Source organism: Corvus hawaiiensis, chromosome 2 (genome assembly GCF_020740725.1).
Source record: "Corvus hawaiiensis isolate bCorHaw1 chromosome 2, bCorHaw1.pri.cur, whole genome shotgun sequence".
Classification (NCBI taxonomy): Eukaryota; Metazoa; Chordata; class Aves; order Passeriformes; family Corvidae; genus Corvus; species Corvus hawaiiensis.
In genome coordinates this window covers 33,388,385-33,415,714 of record NC_063214.1, presented here as the reverse complement: position 1 = coordinate 33,415,714, position 27,330 = coordinate 33,388,385, and the positions used below count along the sequence as shown (strand labels likewise).

Sequence of the window (27,330 nt, the reverse complement as noted above, 5' to 3'; positions counted from 1 at the left end):
ATCTAATTGTTGCCAATGCAAGAGGGTGTGGTTAGACTGATGCAGTAACTGGCAGGATTCATGATGCTCTGAGGAGCTCCCTTCAGGGCAGAAGCAGCGGGACAGTGACAGCACAAGGTAGAAAAGGTGAATAGTGAGAGTACAAGGTGAAACATGGGACAAGCAATGGCTACAGCAAACTGGCAGCCCAACTGCTGTCAAAATGGAAGTAGAGGTGGACAGCACAGGTTTGAAAAGGAAATCTTGTGAGCTTCGGACACTTCCACTTTGGACTGGGAACTCTGTCTACACCCAATACTGGTGTGAATGTGCTTAAGACACAAGGCAGGCATGGAGAGCTGGCATGCCTCGAGTCCCTCTGACTCAACATCTCAACAGCATCAAGAGGGCAAGGGAGACATGGACATACTGAGGAGAATCTACCAAAGGGGTACAAAGAGGATAAAGGGACCAGACCTTCTGTCCTGGGGGGAAAGACTGAGAGATCTGGGACTGTTTGGCCTGGAGAAAAGACTTGTTGGTTAGGATCCAATTAATGTATATAAATACCTGAAAGGATGGTACAAGAAGAGTCAAACACTTCAGTGGTGCCCCAGTGACAGGACAAGCGGCCATGGGCACAAACTGAACGACAGAAGGTGTTGCCTCTGAACATCAGGAAACACCTTTTTACTGTGAGAGTGACTGAACACTGACAGAGGTTGGCCAGAGAGGTTGTGGGGTGTCCCTCAATGGAGAGTTGCCTGGACACAGTCCATGGCTGTAGGTGGGCCAGGCTATAGGTAGCCTGGTATCCCTGGCTTGAGCAGGGGATTGGACCAGATGACCTTGAAAGGTCCCTCCCCAACTCAATCATTTAGTGATTCCATGGTCAGCAACAGCAGGAAAGACTACTTTTCTTTTGAAGTACTGACCATTGATAAGAATAGTTCAAGTTGTACCAGGGGAGGTTTAGATTGGAAATTGGCAAAAATTTCTTCACCAAAAGGGTTATCAAGCACTGGGACAGGTTGCACAGGGAAGTGGTTGAGTCACCATCCCTGAAAGTATTTTAAAAATATGCAGATGTGGAGCTTAGGGATGTGGCTCAGTGCTGGGCTTGGCAGGGTCAGGTTAATAATTGAACTCAAGGATCTTAAGGATCTTTTACAATTTAAAAGATTCTGTGACTTTATGGTGGGGAGTACTGATGCTTCCAGGACCCCAAGAAACCTCTTAGCTGCATGGTTGGCTGGTTTTTGTTTTAATCCACATTCTGATCCCTTCCATTTCATGGGGATGTTTGTCAGGCTCAGGTTGACACCTGACCATACAGTACAGTTAATTTCCAGTAATTGTTTGGGCATGCTGGACAAAGGAGTTAGGATGATTGCTACCTCCAACAGGGATGATTGTTCCCCCTTCTGGTAACGTGTTCTAAATTTGAGAAATGATTGCATGGGAGGATGCTTATCTGACACAGAGTGGCCAATTTGTTACAGTGCACATGTCTGGGAAGGGATTGGGTATTTCTGCAAATTTCTTCATTTGCCTTTAAGTGCAGCATATTGCATCCACAAGATTCCTTCCAGTCCTGGGTAGGGCCTGGTAGGACAGCAACATAGGGAGTATGTGCTTGAAAGGAAGGGGAAGGCAGAAAACAGCAGAGCAAGACAAGAGGAAGAAAACCTCTCCTAAATGCTTTGAATGAATAATAGAGAAGCCTAAAGAGCAGTCTCAGACTCAGAGAATTTGCTACACTCACAAGGAGAGTTTAGCTGGGAATATAATCTGTATAGCTGAAAAGTAATTTAACAGGATTCAGACACAGCTTAAGTGTCCAGATCTTATTTTGTCCCCACTTTGCACCTCTTTGGTAGATTCCCTCCAGTATGTCCTGTCATATTTTGGAATAAAGGTGTCTTTCCCATCTCCTGCCAATTTTGCCACTTTTTAAGTGCCCAGGCTGCCTGCCGGCCCAGAGTGACCACAAAGACAGCACTATTTGCGAGGAACTGGAGAAGTGAAAGCAGGTGAGAAAGAATGAAGAGCTCTGTTTTAATGGGGTTTACCACTTCTTTTTTTTTAATACCGGCAATAATTTGAGTTCTTTGGACAGTAAGTAGAGAGGGAGGGATCTCACTGTAGAAGGTGTGAGGGCAACTCTCAGTTATTAGCTAAGTGTGAATAAATAAATTTGACTTCTGCAGCTGTGCCATACTGTCAGTATGGAATCACAGCAGGACTAAACTAATCAGTTTTCCAGAAGCCAGCAGCACTTTTTCCCCAGTTCTTCACTACTGAAGCAGCGTACCATGAGGAAACCTCCCAGATTTCTCTCAAACAAGTGCCTTCTCCAGCATGTTGGTAAACTCATTAAATACAACATTTCTTTCTTAACTAGAGGATGCAGAAGCCTCAGAACTCTGGCAAACAACATCTGTCCCTTCCAGTAACAGACCTCTGGAAAGTGGACTCTCTGGGAGCACATCATAAGGAGAGAGATGTCCTTTGAACAGGCCACTCAAATAATTTACAGCTTTATTAATGACATCCAAGATGCTGAAGCACACCAACCTGTATGCTGGACCTGAAATTCCTCAAGTGGCAAAACTTGCAGGAGTTGGTGGAGGCACCTTTATTTCAAAGTATAACAAAACATGGGGAAAATCCACTAAAGAGACACAAAGTGGGGACAAAATCTGAAGGATCAAGGCCACAAAGCAGTTTTGTGAAGTGCTCGAGACCCCTTGCTCGTTCAACACAAGCCACTCTGGAGGCACCTGGTGGGGACGGCAAAGCCCAACGACACTGAGGGGCTGCTACCGCCTCTGGCAGCGGGAGCGAGGGGAAGGGCGATACCGGGAAGCTTCTCGTTCCTGCTGATGCGGCCACCTGCCCGCGGCTGCTCCGAACTTGTGCGGGGCACAGGAGAGGGGAGAGCGCGACTTCAGAGGGCGAAAATCACAGAGCACGTGGGTGAGTTGATTTCCAGCCGGCAGCGCGGGGATCCCCACCCCGCGGGGCTCCTTCCCACCGTGTCCACTGCCTCCCGCCGCCGCCATTGCAGGTGCGGCTCCCTCGGGCACCGCGCCCCGCGGCGCTCCCGGCTCTGAGGGTTCCGCCTCCCTGCCCGCCCTCGTCGTTCATTGGCAGGAATGCCCGTGGGGGCGGGGCCTCCGCGCAGAAGTTCACCGCCCATTGGCTGGCGGAGAGGAAGTGGGCGTGGCCCTCGGCTCCCCCGGCCCGGCCCGCCTTTCCCCGCCGCCTGTCATTGGCTGCCGAAGCGCTCCTGGGCGGGCGATCCCGGCTGCTCCCGCGTTCCCATTGGCGCCGGGCGCCAGTTCCGCCACGCTCTTCCCGGCTTCCGGCTTGCGGGGCGGGTGAGAGAGCCGGTCGGGACGCGGAGGAGGCCGGTGCTGCCCGTGCCTGTGGTTCTCCGAGCCGCCCAGCATGGGATGCGCGTGAGCCGCGGGTCTCTCTTCCTATGGGCGGCGGCGCCTGTGCCCGGGGCGGCCGCAGGTGCGTGCGCGGGGCTGGGGAGGGGTGGAACCGGGCACAGCGAGGCCGCGGCGTGAAGCCGCGCTCCCTCCCGGGCGGGTCTGGGGCAGCGGCCGCCGGCTGGGCAGCTCCTAGCGCCACGCGGCAAGTTCCCGGGAGAAGCCGTGTCTAGGGCTGAGGGCAGGTCCTGCTTTTGGCCTCGGGAGAGAGGAGTCACGAGCCCTCGTGTCACGGGCTTCCTCATTTCTGTGACCGCGCACTGGAACAGATTGCCGGGGGAGGTTGTGGAGTCTCCCTCACTGGAGCTATTCCAGAACCGTCTGGACACAACCCTGTGCCGTGTGCTCTAGGATGACCCTGCTTGGGCAGGGAAGCTGGACCAAGTGACCCACTGTGGTCCCATTCAGCCTTACCCATTCTGTGATTTCTGCGTTTCTAACCTTGTTTTGGTGCCCCGTGGCGAGCAGAGCCCCAGCTTAGCAGCTGTGAGCTGTCGCGGTGGACTCTGCAGGGCTGTGGGGAAATCATTAGGTTGAGTCAAATGTGTGTCTGTGTCCGCTCTGCAGGCAGGTGCTTATTTAATGGAGGGTCTGCCTTCCACCGGCGTCTGGAGCTTTACCAAAATCTGCAGCGCAAGAAGGCAGAGGGAAATTGTTGCACTGCTCTATTTGGCTAGTTTCATATGTGATTTTAGCATGAACCTGAAAGCCATATCTTACAGATTATTGTTGTTGTTGTTATTATTATCATCTTCATTACTGCCTCGTTGGTTGGATCTTACATAGGATGCCTCACTTTCCTCCTTCCCTCATGTAAAGGAAAGGAAGAAAGAAACTGTTCTCTGAAGTTGTGGTTTAGCATTATTAATGTCTTTCAGATTTTCAGCTAAAGGAGTACTGGAAAGATTATTATTAAGATTAAGGCGCTTGAACAAAGAGAGCCTGACTAATCCAGTGCCTCTTTCCTGCGAGCTCTTTGCATGAGAGCTGCAAAGATGATTGATTAGAGGCCTGATAAATAATTTTCTGCTGACTGGCTTCTCAGTGCAATGCAATAACAAACAGTGGATTATGTCTGAAGTTTACTCCAGAATTCAGCTCTGGCAACTAATTAATGTGCTCAGCAGCAAAACTTTTTGTGGTCTCAAGGTAAATTCAAAAAAGAGCCCCAAATTGGCCCAGTAAATGGTCTTTGGCTGTGCAAGAAATTCAGATTTAGTGTGTCTCTTGTGAACTGTGAGTTGTTTCTAGATTTCGACTTCTCCTTTTTGCAGTCAGGACTGAGGAAGTGGCTAATCATTGACTCCATGACCCTGAAGTTAGTTTGCAGGGGGCTGAAACAGTTAATCCTCCATGTTCTCTGTGGCATGTGTCCAGGATGTCACCACCTTGCCATACATCTGCCTTGCTGCTGGTCTTTATGGCCCTGGCTGTAGCGGGAGCTGAGCAGTCAGAAGAGAGGAGCTGTGATGTGATTGGTGATGAGAGCACTGAGTCACAGATGGAGAGAGCCCTGCTGAAGAAACTGGAGCCCCTGAGCCACATGAGGTACAGCACAACACCCTGCAGGCCTCGGGGCTGCACAGTGGGCCAAGGGGAGGGAAGGATTTGGGTCAGACTGCAGAATGGGCTCCCCTTTTAGTATTGTCTCTGACTGGCTTCCAGGTCTGAAGTGCTCACTGCTCTGGGTGTTCTTTGTAATCCACTGGGCTGTCTCTTCTGTCCTCTCCCTGCTGCAGGTTTAACGTGACTGTGGAGAAAGGCAAAACGGAAAACTACATCTACCATTTCAGGGTGTGCAGGGAGGTCAACAGCACCTCGCACGATTTTGGTGGCCTGGTGCAAACAGATAGACAGAATGGAAAGACCACAGTGATAGGAAGAATCAATGAAACCCAAGTCTTCAATGGAAGTATGATTCCACTCAATACTTTGCTTACTCAGTAGCTGCCTTTCGCCTCCTGATCTGGATTTGTAGCCTATATTGCTTCTCTCCTGGCAGGTGACTGGATCATGCTGATTTATAAAGGAGGTGATTCATATGGCAGGCACTGCAGTGGTGAGAAGAGGCGAGCTGTGATAATGATTTCTTGCAAGCGGGGAGTTACAGCGGTGAGTGACACCTGGGGTGAGAGAGCGTCATCAGGAGGCTGCCAGACCGATGGTTGGTTGTGAGCAGTTTGAGGGGGCAGCGAGCTGGCTTCCAGTGTCTGGTGCCCAGCTGCACCAACAGTGATAAAGCTGTCTCCTGGTCAAGTTCAGTGCATGTGGGCATGTTTTCACATGACTTCACTTTTCCAAAATTGCAGAGTTCATTCAGCATTATTTCTGAAGAGCGGGAAAAGGAGCAGGAGTGTTTCTACCTCTTTGAAATGGACAGTAGTGTGGCTTGTCCAGCTGAGAATTCCCACCTCAGTGTTGGCTCCATTCTACTGATCACGTGAGTCATTGTAAGAGCTGTTTGTGCCTGAGTCATAATCTCCAGTGCTATTTAGAAACATAGCAAATGCTATAGTAAGACTAAATAACCGCAGTATACTTTCCCATAGCCACCATTAGATGTTACTGGGCCTCTGAGCTTTTTGGACAAAAGCTCTTGCTCAAGGCATGATGCAGGGCTGGTCTGTTCCCAGAAAACGTTTTCCTTCATAGCTTACAGACAAGTGCACTGAAACATGGGGGATTTGACTTCCTAAAATTGTGTGATGGCTCTTTGCCAGAGCTGGGAACTCAGACCAGGAGTCTTGACTCATTTTCTGTGTTTGTGCTTAGAGGCACTACTTCACATAATGCTGCTAAAAGATTTATACAAGCAGATTGATAACTTGGGGACCTTTTATGGTCTGGTTTCTGTTTATAGCTCTGTTCTTGAGTGGTGTTCAGCTACTTGTTCCGATGCTAATATGAGGCAGGTAGCTGGCTCAGAAAAGACTAGCTATAGGATTTCCTCAGCTTTGATTTTCCTTTTTGGTTTTTTTTTTTTAAATTCTGCCTTCTAGGTTTGTGTCACTGATTGCAGTCTACATCATTGGTGGGTTCCTCTACCAGCGCCTTGTCGTGGGAGCAAAGGGCATGGAGCAGATTCCTCACTTTGCCTTCTGGCAAGATCTGGGCAATTTGGTGGCAGTGAGTGAAAATCCTTATATATTCTCAGCCTGGCCCATGTTAGGAGAAAATGGCATTGACTCTGTGTTTTGGGTAGACCTACCACCAGGGTGGAGTACCTTGAAGCAGAAAAAGAGGGTATCTGTTTCATTTTTCTTGAGTATTCCATTTTTGAATCCTTGCTGAGACCAATTCCCGACCTCTGTCCTGCAACTGCTACATAACAAACTAGAACATGTGCTCCTCAGGAGTTAGCACTTTCCAGGTAGAAATGTTCACCTGGGGACTGTGAAATGCTTACGTCTGACTGTGAAATCTTTCCTTGGTCAGTGCAGGCAATGCTATTTATCCTTCATACTTGCCTTGGCCTGATGTTGCTCCATACTGTTAATCAGTATGCCCAGAGCTTTCAAGACTGAGTAGGATGTTTTTATGCCAAGTTTTGGGGAGATGATTCAGGTAGCACAGGGATAGGCATAATCCCTTAGCAAAAGAGAAATCGCAGGAGCTGCTTTGCTTTGGATGCTGAGTCAACTGCAAACTGTTTGATGCTGGTGCCTGTGTCCTGTGCTCGTAGGATGGCTGTGACTTTGTGTGCCGATCCAAGCCTCGGAACGCACCAGCCGCGTACCGCGGCGTGGGGGATGACCAGTTGGGAGAGGAGTCAGAAGAACGGGATGACCACTTGCTGCCCATGTGATAGGCTTTCCACACCGAGATCTTTTCTCCCCGTCTCCCCAGTGCTTCTTTAGCCGGGTGCCTCCCAGCCAGTTCTCCTTCTCTCACTTCTGATTTTCTTTACACTGTTTGCTTCCGCTGTCTCCAGTGTGTCAAGTCCCATGGATGCCTCTGGATGTGAACAGCACTGGTTCCTAATGGCATGTCTTAGAAATATAATGCTGGCTTAGGTTTTAAAACTGCAGCAGAGCTGAGGGGAGAAGTGTTGACAGTTGAGCAGAAAACAGCAATATGAATGTTCAGCACTGAGCAGGAATTGGAGATGAATCACTAAGAGGAAAAAAGGGGCATGGATGGGTGCAGAAAGGGAAAAAGGCTATGGGTTAAAACATCTGACACTGTAAAAGGGATATTTTGTGTCTTTTTTTTTTTTTTTTTCCTAGGGTTTACAGAATCTGTAAGACACTGGAATATTTTTTCTTTGAATACATTTTCAGCTTTTCTAGTTTCTGCACTGCTATACAATTTCTGCCAGCATAACTGGCACAGAATGCTCTATGCCAGACTCTGGTGGTGAAGAGGCATTAGCACCTTTGCAGCCTTTTGTTTCCCTAATGGCAGGGCGGTGTGTATTTCTCAACAGTTTCCTTCAACAGCTGTAAAGGGATGCATGCCATCCTCTCAGACTGGAGAGGGGCAATGCTAAAAATCTATAGGAGTTAAATGGAGTCTCATGATTTCAGTCAAAATATTGACTCAGTCTTCTCAATCAGTGAGAAGCAAAAGGAAACTATTTTGCTGCTAAGGAAAAGGAACATTTGCTGAAACTGAAAGTGACATCAAGACAAAATGAGACAGGTAGCTGCCACTTGAGTTCTGACACAAGCTTCCAGCGGTGACTGCCCACACACCTCAGTCACTGTCAGCATTGTGATTTCATGCTCCAGAAGTTCCTTGTTTTGCAGAGGGTTTTCCTACGAAGTCGTCAGAATTTATTTTTATATCAAAGGAACCATGGAAGCCCGGGTTAAGAATGCTAACACATTAAGAACTGCATAAGGGACTCTTCCATGGTCAGCTTTCATAGATAACTGTCCCCTTAAGCATGGTGCAGGCCAGTCTTAAGACACTTGCCCTGTGCAGATGGTACTTAACATACTGCCACTGGCTGGGAGTGAGAAAGACCTTCTCTTTGGGCCCTGGTGAAAAGCAGGTACAGTTGAGTTGTAGACTTAATGGGAACCTTCAGGAACTTGGCACCGTGATTCTAAATTGCTTATTTGAGAGGCTAGACTGAGCAATCCCATTCTACCCTACTGTAAACCGGCAGAGAACTGCCCTCAGCCTGGGGGGCAGAGACTGTGAATAAGCAAGCCACTACTGTGTTAACAGCAGAGTACAGACAAGGTTCATGTATTCTTAAAACAGTGAGAGAAAAGGGGTGGCCCTGCTTTCTTTCTGGGTTTGGAGTGGGCAAGCAATTCCTGCTTTCTTTGACTTTTGTTACAGTCTCAAGCTTTCTCATAACATGGGAAAAGTAGGAAGTAAGTCTGTTTTTCATGGTGGTGTCTAAGGTAATTTTTTTTTGTACAAAATACAACTTTCAAAAATAAAGTGACCAAAAAAACTGGTGAAGTGTTGTGCTGATGTAACAAGAGCTTGCTTTGGAACCAGAGCATCTTTCTTACCCAAAAGTAAAACGTCCTTAATGCGTGGTGCCTTGTGCCTGAACTCGTGCCAGTGATGAACATGCTATTATTAGTTCATGGGTTTTGCTGCTACCTTGTTTCACTCCAGGTCCTCTAGGGCGTACAAGGGAAGGCTATCCACATCTTTCAAAACTGAAACTTCAGAAGCTCAGGTAGTTAGGGATGGATGGATTATACTCTAATTTTTGGAGCAGTGACAGAAGTAGCTTCGTGGTGAAGTTTGTACTTTCCAAACACTTGGTTGAAGTTTGGGTTCAGGACAGGGGTTAAAAAGCAGCCAGACCTGCAAAGCCTGATCAAGCATTTTTTTATTAAGAACACTGAACATGAAACGAAGAAGTGAAACCTTCCAATTTGACTGAAATAAAATCCAGTCCTCAGGAGTAACTGGTAACAGTGGCAGGCTACCTGCCTGCCTACCCTGCCAAGGGTCAAACTAAACAGGAGTTTTATCACACCCAGCCTGCTAAGGATAAAATGGTTTAAGGGCAGCCTTCCTCTGCTCATTTTTGATTCTAACCTCCTCCTCCCCTGCCCCCAGATTACATCAGACCAAACCGTGGTACCAGGGTACAAGTGAGCGTGGGCAGCTTCCTTTGGGCCTATTTGCATTCACAAAGCCTCAGAAGTCTTCTCAGATGAACAAGGGTGTCACAAAAGTGAGATTCAACAGTGCCCTTAAGACTAGGAAGCTGCTGCCACATTTTATCCATCTACTAAGCACTTTCCTTCCTCTTTTTCTAACGGGTCAATAAAGAGCCCATTTCAAAGATCTCTAATGTTTTCCTACCTATGCTATTAGGCTTTCTCCCATGCCACTACAGCTTTTCTGCAACAGTATGTGCTTAACACACAGAACCATCTTATGTTTCACTCAAATATTCATGTGAAACTTCTGAAAACAGAAAAGCTGAGATACATGGTTTATAACACCATCTTGCTTTCAGGTATTTGGCTCTACAGGGCACTTACCTCTTCACAGTTTGTGTAACTCCTTCAGGTATTTTGCCTGTTTGTTTGAAGCAGAGCTGCTTCTGGAAGAGAATAATTCTGCCCAGGTTTTCACCTTTGGCAATTTGGCTACAAAACTTCAGAATACCACATTTGGTCCTTAAAATAAAAAAAACCAAAAACCAACCAAAGAACCCCCAACCAAACCTGGAGGGGCTGAGTAGGAGAAACTCAGCCTGTAACATAAATTCTACGCTTTAGAAATGAGAAGTCACATTAAAAAATCAGTATTGAGTTGTTCTAGGGTGTGTGTTTGGTTCCTTGTAACTGAGAAAGAGAAATACTCGTTTTACAACACAACACAAAAAAAAAGCCTGAGGCAAGCAGTACAATCCTGCCAGCCTAAATTTTGTCCCATAAGCTCTCCTGAGGATAATGAAGACAGACACAAAAAGAAAATACAAACTGGTAAGAAAACACACAAAACAAAACTCCAGCCCCTTTCATGAAGAGCCTTGGTGCTTCTGGAGACTGCTTTGGATCTGTAAATTATGCTCTAGCACAATGGGAAGACAAACCTAGTGCTGCAAGGTTCCCTAATGTAAGACAATCCCCCTCCCCTTTGAGTTTCCCATCACTTTGTCATAAGTACTCAGGAAAAATCCTCTGGTTCTGAGAGGAGCACCTGGAGTGAATAGCTGCCACAACACTTTAGCTTTGCTGTCTCCTGTAGACATGCAGAGTGAAGACAAGACAGCTCCTATTGCCACAGGCCTTCAAGTTTGGTATGCATGCTGGAATGGCTATTAAACCAAGTTCATGAGCAGCCTAGGTACTTTTAAAAGTGGAAAAGCAGCAGCCCCTTTTGCTCAAATTCTTGTTTGTCACCTCTGTCACTTGTAATTTGCTAGTTCCCCTTCATAAAAGCCCCAAGCACAGGTGCTCCCAATGTCTACGTGGGGCCAGCTCTTCCTATGCCTTGAATTCTGGCAATGATATTCAAAGCTAAGATCTAGCAGACCTGCTGTGGCAAAAAGGGGTGAGGGCAGTTCCCTTTCAGCAGTCTTTTAAGACAGAGAGAGATCCCCTTAGTATCTTTATGTGGTATACAGGGGAGGCATATTCAAAATCAGGAAGAAGGAAAGTTGTTTAAAGGCCCCAGGTGGCAGTTTTCCTCAACCTTACTGTAGCACCATTAAGAGACCAAGAGATGGGCTTGTGCGTGGCAGTTTCAATCAGTTAAATTCCTTCTCATTCTTCTTGAATGCAAGACCACAGGGGACTGTCCCATTCTTCCCTACCCCAACAGGATGCTCCAAAACTGGCAGCTGCCCTGGGGTCAGAGCAAAAGTGAGACCTCTGGCTTCAGAGTTCTTAGGTCTCCTTGAGAACATTGATCTTGGCACAGATCTTGAGAGCTGGTCCCAGCTTGATGTTCATGGCACTCATGAGATGTTCCTCCTTCAGAAGCAACAGGGCCTGACCATCAATTTCCTGTGACCGAAATTCCTCAGCAATTTCCTGGCACCCTGTGAAGAAAACAAAAAAAAAAAAAAGCAGTGAGAAACACATATGCATTGGGCAGTCCCCTCATTCCTAATCTTTGCACCTCTGGCAGGTACAGAAAAGCAAGCTAGGACTCTAACCAACCCCTTTCCCCACTCTGGTCCACAGTCTCCTTGAGCACACAGGCTACTTGAGAATCCATCTCTATGATCTACCCCAATTCAGAAACATGTTCAAAAGCAGTAGGCACCACTGACACCATATTCTTCCCAGTCTCCCCATGCTACTGGATCACAGGAGTGTGCAGGAGAGGATCTTAACTTCACCTTGCAATGATGCAATGAACTCATACACTTCCTCCACACTCCAACGACTAGGATTGCTGGACAGGAAGACTGGGTTGATGCCATGTAGATCAGGGGTAGGTGGGGCCATATTAGAGTTAGCCAGGTCCCTCTCTCCATGACTGGCCCTTACTGACAGGGGTCCGGGAGATGTAGGGGACAGAGCTTCATCATAGCTGGAGTTATCAGAGCCTCGACTTGAGTCTTCCTGGCCCTACAAGCCCAAAAGAAAGAAAGAAAACAAAAGGGGTTTTGTCAGAAAGTCACAATTACAAGCTGCAAAACAAGACACTGGGAGCAGCAGAAGTTGTCCCCAACAGTCTGAAACAACTGTCTCGGCTGTTGGTTCAGGGGCAGCTGACACAAGAGCTCCCTCTCTTCCTCACATCAGAACCACAGCTCATTCAGTTCTTCCATAACCCAATTCAAGTCATTCCTGTGGAGGACTGCTAATCAAATGGGAAAAGTGGATTGTTTCCTGCCAAGGCTGTCAGTTGATCTCACTCACTGAGACCTTCAGGATGCACACAGGAGCGAACACAGAGTGCACAGAACAAGTACAAACGTAAATACACTTTTCCTGCACTCCAGGAGTGATGAGAACAGCTCCCTGTGCCTTGCGTATCAAGTGTGTCAGTGCGCACTTGGCACATCCTGCACGACTGCATCCACTGTGACAAAGTGGTACAGCCAGCAGGGACAAATTCTGCACAGACCTGCCTTGACAGGTCTGTGTCCTTACCCTGTGGCGCTTGCCCTGGATCTTTGTTCGAGCGATTTCGGAGCTGCTGCGCCGTGGTCCCCGCCGGCGCACACGGGCGTAGTTGGCTTCCTGGAATTCCTTCATCTTCTTTCTCTGCAGCCGAAACTGATGGCTGCAGCTGACATTGTACCTCAAGTAAGCAGAAGCAGAGCAGCAGTTAGAAAGTGGCAACTATCTAAACCTACTACTTCTCCTTGCTCTAGATGGGAGTAAGACTCCTTTTTACCATCAGGTTCTGTTCCTCCTCCTTCTAAGACTTCCCCTTGGAAGGAACCAGTCCAGACTTCTGACACAAGCAATATTTGGACATCAGAGTCTTGATCTAACATCTGAAGGGTCAATTAAGTCATTCCCCTGAGGGAAAAGAGACCCATAACAAGCACTCTGCTATCAACAGGAGGCAGCAATGACTAGCCTAACTTCTCCCCAGTTTTTTCCTCAATGCTCCCATGTGTCTTTGTCTAGTATGAATGCATCAGACAGCTACCAGTATGCATTTATTTAGTCAGTCAAATGTACATTTCTCTGAAGAGAGGTTCTTTACAGCCCCAGAATTTCCCCCTCCACACTTCATTTTCTGAGCAAGCCAGAAATCCTGTTTATACTCAGCATCACATCCACCTCTCCAGATCGAGAAGCATTTACAGATCATTTAGAGTGCTAAAGGATCTTTGTGGCCAGTACATGCCACAGAGGGAGGATCAGATGCACTGAAGTGTGGTACACTACTTGGAGAAGGGGCACATGCCCAGTTCCAGCAAATGTGTAGTCAGAGATAAGGAATATTACATCTTGCTGTTATTACCTTTTAGCACAGGTCATGGAACAAAACCTCTTGGAGCCACGGAACTGGGTTGCCGGGGCGTACTTCCCACAATATTCACACTTCAACAAGTTTGCCTTCTTGTCAAGCTCTAGTGAGATACAGAGACACACACCACTTGATGATCTGAACTGAAGCAGATCACACACCCCGTGATTCCCCATTGCACTGCTCTTCCTCTGAGCAGACAGATTCCAAGCACTATTTTCTACTGAATCTAGTAAGTAGTTAGCTTGGGGAAGAAACTGGGAAAAGCAAAGCACAAGCTCTGCTAATTAGGACCCCAGGATATTAAACAGAGCAGGTTTTTTTCCTGGTCAGTACCACTTCATGGAACAAGCAAAACATAGTGTATTCCTCACATTCTACAAGGCTGTGGGGGAAACCTCCACCACTGCACTCTCTGCTCTGTCCACACAGCCTTCACAGCCTTCAGTCATTACAGACAGGTACAGTTCAGAATCTCCTGCTTACTACTGATACAGGATGTGTTAGATGACATTTACAACAACAAAAAAAGCATTGTCGGTCTGCTGGCGCTCAAAAAAAGCCAGACCCTTGTTCCGCAGCTTGAGTCTCCAAGGAATTAGCAGGAAGAGATACAAGTCCATAATGTATAAAGTAAGTAATACAGAGCAGAAACTTTCAGTAACACTAGCTAGTCCTCCTGGTGCTGAAACTCACCCACGGAAGCACTATCCTCTCCCAGAGAATTGCTAGACAGGTTTTCATTCTGGCCAGAAGGAGCCTCTCCCTGCAGTGGTTTTTCAGATTCTTTCAGCAGCTGAGAACAACCCACCTGGATAGGGAGAGAATGAGTTGGACTCACTAGTAAAGGATTCCCTGTGTCCACCACCCTCTGCCAAGGAATGTGCAGCTCAAAATACAGCTCAGAAGAATCTTTCTGCCTAATAGGGAAGGAGAGATACTGAAAAAAGTCATTACAGCTTCCTGACTCACAGGCTTGGTGGTTCATTTAAAGATCCCCAAGCAGTATCTGCCTTGAATAACATCCAATTCCATGTGACTCCATTTCCCCTTATTTACTTCAACTTCACTTGCTGCCTGTTCAAAATGCATCTTTCCCTCAGAGAGAGGAGAGCCTCCTTACAATTCCTGCATTAATTATTGCTTTGGTGACTACTGGAGTAAGCAGTTGCTGTTGCTGTACTTGTTTTACTCCTTCAAACCCCTTCTCTTTAATGACACCTCTTAATGTCTTGCTTCATTCATGACACCTCCCTCCCCCCCTCCCTTCCTCTTCACTGTCTGTGTCTCAGGCTAAAAATGCTGAATTGGAATATGGGGAAAGATACTCCTATGCAAAGATGGAAGTACACCACCCTCCCAAGAAAGTGCTACACCACCTTCCCCCACAACAAAAAAATCCCTACTGGAAAGGGCTCTGCTCCCTCCTGGATGACAAAGCCTTCAATGATGTGTGTGAGGATCTGGGGCTTGACAATGGCTTGAGGAGGTTTGGAGTCTCCCATCTGACGTGACACCATTGCCAGGTTTGGGGTGGAAGCAGAGGTGGGGGTGACTGAGGCTCCTTCACTTGATGAGGCATTGGGAGTTGCAACGGCAGCAGTATCAGAATTATCTGGAAAGTTAACAGCACAGGAGTCAGTTACCTTTGCTCTGCCTACTGCAAATGAAATTCAAGATCAGGTCAATAGCACACACAATCAGAGCTCTCCTCTGTACCTCACCTCCAAGGCCACTCTTCTCCTCCATGTTTTTGGGGCTGTCTGTTACGGGAGAGGACCTGGCAGGCAGGAGTGCAGTGACACTGGGCGACTCCTCCTTCTCCTCCTCTGACTCTGCCTTGCGCTTTACTGCCAACGTCTGAGATTTGCCCTGCATGAATAAAGAGGAACACGTAAGCAGATAGAAAGCTCCAAAGCAAAGAACAAGCCAGATCAAAAACAAAAAAAAAAAAGATTCATCCTGCTCCATCATACTTGATTTCCAGCCTGGTTTCTTCTGGAGATGCCTCTAGCTCCTTCAGTACATACCTCAACTTGGGAGCATTTGCCTAGCAAGGAACAAAGCTTGAGAAGACTCACTACCACGCCACAGACTAGGATCTGGTGTCCCAAGCCATGTTGATACGTTGGCATAATACAAGGACACTGTGTAAACCTCAATGGATTATTGCAGGAAGAAATGGAATAGCATTCACCCAGCAGTTTCCAGGCTTTTGGATAAATCAGATCAGTTTCAATGGAGAGTCGATAGAGTAGGGCACACACATTCACCAAGAGCAGAACTGTCCTCCCGCTCTAAAAATCAGACAAATCCTGTGACACCTTCCTGAAGAAGCAGAGAGAATTTAGAAAGAGTCTCAGCAGCTGGCTAAGGAGGTGTTCAAGGCAAGGCTGGATGGAGCAACCCAGTCTACTGAAAAGGTGGTCCTGCCCATGGCAGGCATGTTGGAATTATATGATCTTTAAGGTTCTTTTTAATTCCAATTATTTATGACTCCATGATCTGAGCTGGCGAAGTGCTCTCCTCCCAGGGATTTAGGCCCTAGCTGGACAATTCATAACAGCATGGACAAGGCCTATAGAACATGAATTTCCTCTGCGTAGCCTGTTGCTAGAGGATCCTCTGAGGCCTAGAGTCAGTGGCTGGTACAACACACCAAGGGATCTGTAACCCAGAAGTACCCACACTGCAGCAGTTCATGAAAAACTGCAGCCTGTGGGAAAGACCCACACTGAAGAAAGACTTTATGAAGGACTGTATTCTTTGTGAAGGACTGTATCCCATGGGAGGGATTCCCCCATGCTAAAGCAAGGGAAATGCATGAGAGAGACACAAAACCTTATGAGCTGACCACAAATCCCATTTCCTGTCCTCCTGAACCATTCAGAGGGAGGAGGCAGATGAGTCAGGAGTGAAACTGAGCCTGTGAAAAAGGGGGGAGGTGTTTTTTGGATTTGTTCTTATTTCCAATTATCCTACACTAAATTGGCAGCAAATTAAATTAATTTCCATAACTGAGTTTGTTTTGCCCATGATGGTAATTGGCAAGCAATCACCACATCTTTATCTCAACCCACAAGCTTTTCACTGTATTTTTCTCCTCCTGTTGTGTTGTAAAGGGGGAGTAATAGAGCAGCAACTTGGTGGTCACCCAGCAGCCAGCCAAGGTCAACCCAACCCCACTGTTAAATGTGATACTCATGAGTATGTGATGTGGACACCTACTCCATTTGGGGCAGGCTCTGAGTCTCACCTATTAACTTCATGCAAGCCTTTGAATGATAATGTGTAAAAGAAATGCTTGTAGTCAGTAACCCCAGGGGTTGGATTGGAATTAGTGGTTTTGAGGGTAAAAAAGTCTCCACATCCCTTTCCCCAAACCCCTTACCCATCCCATCCCACTGACCTGGGCCTGGACTGCGATTGGTGTCCTAGGAATGAACAAAGAGAATCCATATGCTATTCTCCTTCTCAATGGTATCACTTACTGGCAACTGGACAGACTGCATGTAGAATGCTGCTGGCATCTGAGCCACAACTGGAGAGGAAGCTGGGCTCTTCACCATGTGGGCTGTGCCTTGAACTTGTGCCAAATTCACCCCTGTGGTGAGAGGGGGAGCTTCCTGTGAGGATGCTGGAGCTGAAGATGATGATGGGGAAGCAGCATGGGTTTGGGAAACAGGCTGGACTACAGCCGGCATTCCACGGGATGTGGGCACTGCTGCAGCGATCTGAGCCAAGCCCAGTGCTTGGGCCTGGCCTGAGCCCTGCTGCCGAGTGCCCACTACCTGCACGGGGATGTGTGGCGGAGGCTGCTGTGCTGCTGACATTTTGGCAGGCCCAAGCTGAGGGGGTTTGATGGGGGTGACCAGAGATTTTGACTGAATAGGAACAGGTGACTTGGTGGCTGGCTGGCACGGACTGTCCTGCTGGAGCTGTAAATGCTGTGGCTGGGACTGCAACATAGGTTGCACCACAAGGGTCTGTGCCTGCTGCTGGTTTTGGGGGGGAGCCTGCTGCTGCGGAGGCTGAGCTTGCTGCTGCTGCTGGGTCAGAGATGCTGCTTGCTGCTGTTGCTGCTGTTGAGCCAGCTGGAGATGGGTGGCTGTGTGGAGCAGCTGGGACTGGCGGTGCTGGAACTGCTGCTGGTGATGAATGGCTATCTGCTGCTGGATCACCACCTGCTTCTGCAGATGGATCTGCTGCTGCTGTTGGATCAGTGAGTGTGGCTGGATCTGCGTATATGTTGCTATACAAACACAGAGTAAGAAAAAACAGAGCATAAAAGTTAGCAACAGTGCAGCTGAGAACAACAACAAAAATAAGGCAGCCACTGCACTGGTTTGAGACATTAAACTACAAAATGACTGACAGCTTACTGGCAGAGGACATGAGGGACTAAATCAACTTCTTGTGCTAATAGAAAGGGATAACCCCTTGAGACAAGTGTCTGAGAGGACAGAAGCTGGGAGATGTGTTGGAAAACCTTTTACCACCAGGCTTTCAGATACCATTCTTGTGAAAGCCCAATGGTTTTGAAGGGAAAAAAAACAGGTGAGCGCTTACCTGAGCTGATCAGCGTCTGGCTGGGTGCTGGGGTAGCAGTCCTGGTGAGGTTCATGCCCACCGTTTGCTGTCCACCACTGTCCGTGTCACCCTTCTTTGCGGCTGCATTCTCTGTCTCCGTCTGGCTCCCCTGGCTGACAGTCACGGCCTGGGCAGCCGCCACTGGCAATGGCTGAACCACCCCTGTGCCTTTCCTCTGGCAACTGCCAGCGGCACCTGCCACGGAGCTCTGGCTCAATCCCATGGAGGGCTGGCTCCCACCACTGGCCACCACACCCCCGGAGACACCATTGCTGCCTGCTGCTCCCTGGCTCAGGTTGAGGGACTGGCCCGGCCCGCTGGAGGAGGCCTGGGCCACGGCCATGGTCTGGCCCGTGCTGGTGGCCTGCGGTAGGCCCGAAGCCTGGGAGCTTCCTGGCAGGGCTGTCTTCTGAGCAGAGCCTTGGAGCTGGGCATTAGTGGCAGAGGTCTGCTGGCTCCTCACAGCCAAGTTCTGCACCTAGAGACACACACACCAAACAGAATCCACTCGCTTTGTACACGGTACTTGCTGGGAGTGTGACCAAGTACGCGTAAGCAACATACTGCTGGGATGCAGGCTGAGTTGATGCCTCAAGTCTCATGTGAGGAGCTGCTAACACTACAGAGAAAAGCTCAGGCACAGCCCTCCCCAGGAAGCACATTATCCTGAACTCTCTCCTGCCTAATCTCAGATGGAAATTAAAGATCTCACGGCACTTGGTAAACAGGATTTGGGGACACAGTCTTTCTCCAAGGCATGAGACAGCCTCCTGACCCAGGCATTAATAGGACCCATCTTAGCATGGCTCTAAAAGCACTGAGATACCCCTTTAAAGACCAGTCATTCGTTTCCAATTTGTGTGCACCTGCCTCCCCCAGGCCCATGGATCTACCCCTTCCAATTTCACCAGTTCCTCTGTGTTTTGGTGCTGCCATCCTCTGTATTTACTTCACAACAATGAACCAACTGGATGAAGGAATACTACCTCTGGCAAAGACTCTTAATTGCAGAGTGACTGAAAACTACACAGAACTCAAGAGTTCTTTTCGCACAAGCACAACCAAGAAACTGTGAAGGTGGGACTGATCCAGCCTGTGCCCACCTCAGAAATTTCAAGCAGAAATTAATCTCATCTCTGGAGGCAAAAAACAAGCATGAAAACATGGTGGCAAAATCTCCTGCCTGCACAGGGACACAGGCTGGGGATAAAATAGCTCTAATCTGCTATACAGGGACAGTTTGAGACAAAGACAAGAGTGTGGTGTGGCAGAAGCAGGGGAAAGGGAGGACTCTGGGAGGGGAATCACTCACCTGGTCTGTGTCTGCATGGACCCCAGGAGACTGAGTGGGTGGCACCTCCTGCTGGACAGCAGCCACAGCCCCATTGGGCATCAGGATGAGTTGGGAGGCAAGAGGCACATTGCGGCCCAAGGTCCGGTTCACCTGCAACAGGTTCCCCAGCTGTGGCTGTTGAGGATAAGGTGATGTGGAATGAAAGGAATGAAGGTAGAAGAGAAAAAGAAAGACAAAAAAAACCACAAGCAAAGAGATTACAAAGGAACATTGGGCTGCAATGTCACACACTGCAAAGCCATCAACCCTCCCTGTACTGTAACACTGAACATAACCCTCCGAAGCAGGAAACAAGCACTCCTCTATCAAACATAGGCCTGGGCTAACTCTTCACAGACTGCCCAAGGCTGTATAACCAGAACTGGCTGAAAAACAGTGATAAAAGAACGTACATCCAAGATTAGTGCTGCTTAAAAAGAAGGGTATTAAAATCTGTATCTGAAGTCAACTGAAAAACAGAAAATATTTTGCAAGTAGGTAACCAAACCCCAGACTAACTCCATTGTCAAGCTTAACGCTTTCTACCTAGGTGCACTTCAAAGCAATTAAAAGGGTGACATTTGTTCACATTGACTTATTTCTCTAGGCTTACTTGAATTCTGATTTACACCGCTGAGCTCAGCAAGCAGTAGGAGAGTAACTTACCACATATCTGTTCCAGCACTGAACCAGAAGAGTAGCTTTATTTCTGTGAGCTACATTCAAGTCTAGGACATATATTTCACATTTACACTCTAGTGAGAAGTGCTATGGAACCTTTAACATCTATGCAGAGCAGAGACACACATGGTTGTTAACATTCTCACCTGAGCCACACAATACAACGCTCATCTACCTCAAAAGCTGAGCCCAGAGTCAAACTTGTGGTTTCAGGAATGAGAGCTTCCCCATCCCATTTTTAAATATACTGCAACATCCTTAATGCTAGGTTAGTCCGTAAGTGTTGGTAATCCCAAGCAGTGAAATTCGGTAGTGGCTGGTAAGTGGGGCCCATGGTCAGGACACGTTTTGATGCACATGGCTTACCCGAAGGTACATCTGTGCCTGTGACTGGTTGAGAGGCGGTGAGGTGGTGTTCCCGAGGAGCACAGACTGTGTCAGCGTGGTGGCGCTGGGGGAGCTCACGCTCTGGGACCGACTGATCAGCTGAGCAGCTGAGGTGGTGGCAAGGTTGATCTTAGAAGAGAAAAAAGCTTCAAATCACATATAAAGAGATGGAGGCCAAGAAATAAGTACAAATACACTTAGCGGGGTACAGTCAGAACAGACATTTTAGTTTTTTCCTGTATCCCACAGGGGACCAAGAAGAAGAAAGTTCTTCTCTTAGACGGCTTGTCCTAAAGGCTACACAATCTAAATTAGCCAAAGCCCTGGATACTGACCTCATTTGTATGCTGAGCTTGAGAATCACTGTTAGCATGCAACTGCAATAAGAGATCCAAAAAAATACATCATTTTCTCCAGCCTCCCAAGTAAAGGTAAAAAAACCCACAAAACCTTCTCTACCAACTCATCTACTCTCTGACCAAATCCAAGCTCCTCAACACTCACTACAAAACCAGACATCCTCTCAATCAACAAACTACTACTCTGCCTAAGACAAAAAGAACATTCCTTTTTGTCTCAAACCAGGACACTTTTCAAGCTGCTCACGACTCCTTCTTAGAAGTCCTGATCCTTTTCTAATCCATGACAACGTATCCCCAAAAGCCTCAGCAAACAGAGATCCATGTCTTCCTTTCCAGCTAAGAGGCCTCTCGCACTCAAAAACCTTATCTGGTAATGACAGCACCCCAAATCCTCAAAGTTGTCTGCATCTTGTTGTTTCCCAGCATTCTTAGAAGTCGTGTGCATCTTAAAAAGACAAGCAGGAGACAGAACAAGGTGGGGAGTGGGAGGGAGGCTTTGATATGTGTGTGAGGGAGCAGTTTTACTTACAGAAGCCTGCGTGGTGGTGGTCTGTTGCGAGGTGCTAGTGTTGGGGGAGCTGGCCTGTCTACTGGCCGCAATTGTAGCCTGCAAGAGAGATTGACAGGAAAATGAGTGCCTGAACAAACTTTTCAATCCAGCTCAATTATTTGGCTCTGTCAGAACACCTAGTCCCTTACCATCAGAGTGTATGATCTCCAGTCCTTCCACCCATGGGTACATGCACTACTCTTGCCCAGCTTATCATACTACACACTACAACCCTCACCCTGATGCCAAAATTCACTGTTAACACCCAGACGTTCCCTGCAATATTAGTAATTTGTTGGGCTAATTAGGCAGTTTAGTAGCAATGCAATGATAGCACTCCAAGTAACAAAATTCAGATTACAGAGCATATGGTTTGTGGAAGAACATAAATATTGAAAATTTCTTTATTTCCTCCTCTCTGCTGCCATGGGAATTCCCCTGCATGAGTTTAGTTGGTTTTGTAGCTAAGATTTGTGCAAAACCGATGAGAGGATTCTATTCCTTCTATACTATAAGACTGCAGTCAGGGATTTAGAGAACGATCACAATGCTAAGGAGTACAGCTACTGAGATACTGCTACACAAACAGAATGTATTCATGTCAAACATAATCCATTTTAAACTGATAATTAAGTCTAGTAGGTGAGCAAAGTTGACAAAGAAAAATAAATCACTCAACAATTATAGATCATAAAATACATTGATTTATATTGATCTGTATATGTCTCAATTAGAGACAACCTCCTGGTTGGACAGGTTTACCCTCTTGCTGGTGAAGAAAACATGAGCTACTAAGTTCCAAGTCAGAAATTTCAGAGAATGCTGCCTGAAATTTCATGCAAACACAGCCATTTATTCTCAGAGAAGTAACAACTCACTGTTCCCTTTAATCTAGTTTTTAAACACTACTGCATCCACTGCTGATTTAATCACACATCTTTTATTTAAAGAAGGTGCAGGGGGCAGTCACAGGCCCTGAAGTGCAAGTTCCTTGATGGGGATGCCAAATTTTATGTTCCCCTGCTCTGCACCTGAAAAACAAATGAATCTTCGCTTCAGGCTTCCAGCTGAGTAGCTGTTGGTATTAACTCTGAACAATGTGTTTAGGGACTCATTGTCTCATCTGGGATCAGGATGACTTGGTGCACAAGGCACTGTATAGAAAGAGAACCTCTGGATCTTCCCCAGAGAATGATCCAACTCCTCTCCTTCTGCCTCTTGGCAACTCACCTGCTGGACAGCAGCCAGGCTGTGAAGTTGGGCACTGTTAAACTGCTGCTGGAGCATAAACTGATGGAAGTACTGGGCTGCATTGGGCTGTCTCTGGAGTGCCTGCAGGGCCTAGATAAAGAAGAAAACCCAATTGTCAAAAATTGCATGCCGTTGAAATGTGATTGAAGAGAGCAATGAAGAAACAAGTAACAGCCATGAGAACATCCCCAGACCACATGAAAAAGCAGGCAGCAGATTAGCACATCCAAATCCGTAGTACAGTTACAAATTTGGCAACATACTGAATAACAGGTGTATTCCAGGACAGTGGGAATCACACTTGCAAGACTTTAATAAACTTCAGGAATCTGGGGATGGGCATGCTCACACAGGCAGACAAGTGTTCCCGTGTAGTTTGTGTATGGAGGGCATAGAGGAACTGGGATGGCAAACTGACTTACTCTACAACAGCAGGCTAAAACCAGTCTATTGGATCACAGTACAGATTAAATCTAGGAGGCTGGACGCTGAAAGAGTAACATATAAAACATGAAGCCTCAGCCTACAAGAACTAAACATCAGGTCTAGCGTGAAAATTTCTAAATCTGAAAACATAACAATCTTCTGAGCACGATCCCACCTTGACACACAACAACTCAGAGGAACAGAAAAGGGCTCACCACCACCTTCCAGTGATGCACTGCCATCCCAGAGCATACCCGTGTCTCACCTGTACTGCCTGTCGCTCATAGAGAGACATCTGTGAGATCTGAGGACGGGTGCTTCCTCCAGAACTGGAGCTCCCGCTGGTGGAGTTGGAGTTCTGCTCACTTTCGGTCTCCATGGCGACACGATCCCAGGAGCTCAGGCTGAGATGGACTCCAGATCCACACTGAAAGAATTGGAAACTAAGTCAGGCTACAGAAAGAACCGAACTGTATTTCACTACATTACACAGCTTTTGTACTAGAATATCTCAATACCAGGCTCCCTACACAGCTCTGCTACATGGCAGGGACCAGGGAAGCCAGGATTCTGAAATCACCCAGAAATCATACTCACAGTTTACATCTTTTATTACCACCATCAGGAATGTAATGCACATGGTCTCATATTTTTATTGCTATGCGATAGTTGGAAGCTACAGCATCCTGAACTCTTAAAAAGGTAGTGGAGTGAAGGACCAGCTGCAGCTCATTGAAACAATTCTGGTTACAGACCTGACTGCCACTCCTTTCAAGAGAGACTAGTGAATTGAGGCAAATTGCACTGTGCTTCCAGTCCTCCAATGCACTTTGGCAATTTCTGATCCTCTCTTCCTCCAGTCGCTCAGCTCCAATGCCCTACTGATACCACCTCGGTCCCTCTTCCTCCCAGTTTAGCCCCCAGCCCTCAACTCTTTCTTCTTCTGATCACACAAACCTTCCAGCTACTTGTTGCTCCCGACAGATCTTAACTTGAATATTAGACTAGAAACTGGCATCTGTGGTGGCAAGTTCCTTTCAGGAGGAACAGAATCAGAAGCAGAGCGGATGAAGTGTTCACTGGCAACAGTTGTGAGGCAAAAGCTGCTGAAGAGGCCATGCAGAACCAGGGAGATCTTCCAGCAGCAGAAAGATGAGTTGCAGTGAATTGCAGGACTGAGAAAGGACTGGAGAAGGCTTTCATCAGCCAAGAGGAAGAGAAGTGAGACTGAAGAGAGTGCTTAGCAGAAGAGTAACACATTGAGATGATCAGGGAGTTTCCTGCAGCAACATGAGCTACACAGAGAGTAGCAGCAGGAAGGGCTAGAGTCAGAAAAGGGAGCAAAAGTGATTATTCAACAGAATTCCACTGGAAAAAAACCCAAACAACCTGATCTTTTTAGAAGATTAAAACTCCATGTAAGATTTTAAAAAAAAATATTTCTGATAATCTTACTACCACTGACAGCCTATTTGTTTCCAAAGTACCGGCTGGTTCCCCTGTAGTGTATCTGAGACCTCTAAATGATACCCCTCTAAATGAGCTTCCAGGAGCTTGAGCGCCAGCACAGCCCCTTTATCTAGCCTAGCCCTTTTTAAATCCAGAGATTCTGAGCTTCATAGCCTTCACCAAACATTTTCCTGGCATATAAGTAAACAGACCAGTGCAGCAGAAAAGGAGGTGCAACAATAGGCTCAGCCAGACTACTTTATACATTCTGAAATGGTGTTAAGGGCAGCAGATGACTTTAAAGTAGGGCAACAGCATTAACACTGCAGAGAATGGGTTGCTAAATGAGGAACTGCTGCTTCAAACCTACTCCTCAAACTCTGGAAAACTCTTTAACTGGTAAGCAGAGTGCTGCTGCTCCAGTCTGGTCTTCCACATCCATCTGCCCTCAAGTCCTGCCCAGGCATCTCCCTGCTGATCCAAAACTGGCTTCCTGCACTGCTTCAGCAGTGGCCACCTTCTCCTCAACTGAGACACACCTCCTCCTAACTGGCCACTGCTGTCTTCAGGTACAACTCTATTTCAGCTAGAAACAGCTAGTCAATAAACCTACTTAGAATATAAAGCTCTTGGAAAAGCAACTGCCTCAAGGATCTTACCCCAGAGGGGAAAAATTAAATGAAGCCTGAAAATACACAAACTGAGAAGGGAGAGAATATAGACTTTTTGAGAGAAGGAAACTCTGGTGGATAAATAAAGCAGTTTGGGTGGGGTTAAAATGCATGTGATGCTCCACACATTACACCAAGTTCTCTACTAGCTCAGACGCCATCAGGTGACAATTTCCCTTGTCGACCCTCAACCTCCCCACGCAGATCCTCCTCATTCACCTCGCTTCTGGTGCTCATTAGATCAACTTGCTAACCGCAGAAAAGGTACCCTAAAACCCCATCTTCTCCCAGATCAGTGAGTTGAATTACCTTACTTCTAATGCCACAAGTGCCAGTGAGAGAGGGAAGGATATAACTAATGTTCACCTTAGCTACAGCAAATACCCTTACCCTCGACAGCTTCACCAGGAGAAACCAGGCTTCTGCCTTGGTGCTCTGCTCCACAACTAATCTGTGTTTCCTCAGCACCACCGATTCCTAAGATTTCCAGCATTTTTGAAAGCTCCATATTGAGCTAGATCTTGTTAAAATCAGGTCCTAGCACAAAGGGAATCTTACTGAAACACCTCAGGCATGAAGCATCGGAAAATTTTGGTCTCTGTGTAGGCAGAAAACCTTTTGGAGACACGGATAGAGAAGCGTACACTCCCTTTGCAGAAGGGCAGTAAGAATTTTAAGTCACTCACAGCAAGGAGAGTTATCCAGCAAAACCCTTTCCAAACACAAAAGCAAAAAAGGCACAGCATTTCCCCAAGCAAGTTCATCTAAGGATCTAAGTTCCATGTTAGTGTAATCCGATCCAAACACAGGCCATTTCCACACAAAATAGCAGAATTATACCCTTTCCCCTCCTCCAGCTGCATCTCCAAGCACCTTCCTCTTACAAAAATCTAGTGATCACTGGGCTATCACATCACTTGACTCAGCTCGCTGCTCCATGAGATGGATAACCTACTAAAAATTATTAAACCATGGATTTTCCAAACAAAAAAAAAAACCAACCCAGAGTTACAACATGGCCATTACGGGAAATTAACCTTCGAACAACAGTTAGAACTGCACTCCTAAAAGGCAGACACAGAAGGATACAAAAGCTTTTTAGCACCATGGCAGGAATGACCACACAGCAGAAAGGACGGGAAGGAGAAGGGAGAAAACTGGCTCAGGCAGCAGTACAAGCATGAGAACGTGGGCCAGTCCAGAGCCTAACCCACACTGCTGATCTCAGCACACACCGAGAACACCACAGATGCCCCATCTACAAGCTCCTGACCTTTCTCAAGCACAAGGACAGACAAGAGTCAAGCCAAACATTACTCTAATCACTGAGCACTAGGTAGGAGGTAGAAAAGTTTTACTTGCTCACCCCATCCATTCCCTCCGGGACACGACTGCTGCCTGCAGAACATTTCCTAACTTTTTAAGTGGTTTTGTCACTTCATCCTTGAGAAACTAAGTTAGGCAACACGTAAGATTTGCACGGGTTTACGTCACAGGTTTGGGGGAGAAAAATTAGCACCCGGGACTACAGCATACTCGCTGCTGTTACTATATGTTTCTACAACAGTTTCCAAGCCACACAAGCAGAGGTGTGGAACTGCCGGGACACGCTGACTCTGCTCTGGGATGCTCTGGAAGCAGCAGTGGGTGCGACGCTGGAGCACTGCAGGACCCGCGCACCACCTGGTCCCCACCCCTCGGTGCCCAGCCCGCCTTTCCCCGCCAAGCGCCTCGCCCGGCCGCCGGCGGGAGAGACGGAGGGAAGGATGGAAGAAGGGAAGGATGGAAGCGGACAGCACGGCGGCAGCCACCCAGGCCGCCGGCAACTCCGGCAGCAAAGTTCATCCGACACGGCGTGCGGGCGCCCTGCCCGCCCGTGCAGTGCCGTGCCGTGCCCGCAGCCCCGCCGCGGCGGGAGGCGGGATGCGCCGCAGGATGCCTGAAGCCGGGCGGCGGCTGCCCGGGCGCGGGAGCGGGGCTGCGCGGGGGAGCTGCCCGGGGCCGGGCCGGGCCGGGCAGACAATGGCTGCTCCGCCGCCGCTGTCAACTTCCATCCCGCGCCGGCCCCGGAGAACTCTCCCCGCCGCGGCCGCCCGCGCCCCGGGCCCCGCCTCACCTGCAGCCGCCACGGCTCTGCCCCGCTCCGCTCCGCTCCGCCGCCCCCCGCCCGCCCGCGGGACCCGCGCTGCCGCCGCACCGGAGCCCCCGCGCCGCCGCCGCCGCCGCCACCGCGCCCGACACGCCCCCCGCGCGCGGGCAGCCGGGCCCGGCCGAGCGGGCGGGG

General features: G+C 48.0%; 2 protein-coding genes across 5 annotated transcripts; one reads left to right on the top strand and one right to left on the bottom strand.

Moving 5' to 3' along the window:
- The first annotated feature begins 3,329 nt into the window (after positions 1-3,329).
- On the top strand, positions 3,330-8,897 carry M6PR (mannose-6-phosphate receptor, cation dependent). Its single transcript, XM_048294307.1, is given in 8 exon segments — positions 3,330-3,459; positions 3,462-3,501; positions 4,857-5,027; positions 5,219-5,391; positions 5,482-5,591; positions 5,789-5,919; positions 6,479-6,605; positions 7,162-8,897. Coding segments are annotated over 8 exon segments (897 nt in total). The 5' UTR covers positions 3,330-3,437; the 3' UTR covers positions 7,285-8,897.
- A 364-nt stretch (positions 8,898-9,261) lies between these two features.
- On the bottom strand, positions 9,262-27,233 carry PHC1 (polyhomeotic homolog 1). 4 transcript variants are annotated; one of them, XM_048294302.1, is made up of 16 exons: positions 27,163-27,233; positions 23,192-23,353; positions 22,480-22,590; positions 21,229-21,306; positions 20,673-20,714; positions 20,317-20,466; positions 19,249-19,404; positions 17,916-18,414; positions 16,838-17,598; positions 15,071-15,218; positions 14,753-14,961; positions 14,043-14,157; positions 13,341-13,449; positions 12,515-12,665; positions 11,755-11,986; positions 9,262-11,451 (listed from the first exon to the last, which is right to left on the bottom strand). In XM_048294302.1, the coding sequence occupies exons 2-16, from the start codon at positions 23,303-23,305 to the stop codon at positions 11,297-11,299; spliced, it is 3,030 nt and encodes a 1,009-aa protein (XP_048150259.1). In that variant the 5' UTR covers positions 23,306-23,353; positions 27,163-27,233; the 3' UTR covers positions 9,262-11,296. The 4 variants fall into 4 exon arrangements, with proteins under 4 accessions (XP_048150259.1, XP_048150260.1, XP_048150261.1 ...); XM_048294303.1 differs by lacking the exon at positions 27,163-27,233 and adding an exon at positions 23,884-26,788; XM_048294304.1 differs by lacking the exon at positions 20,673-20,714.
- Positions 27,234-27,330: the final 97 nt, after the last annotated feature.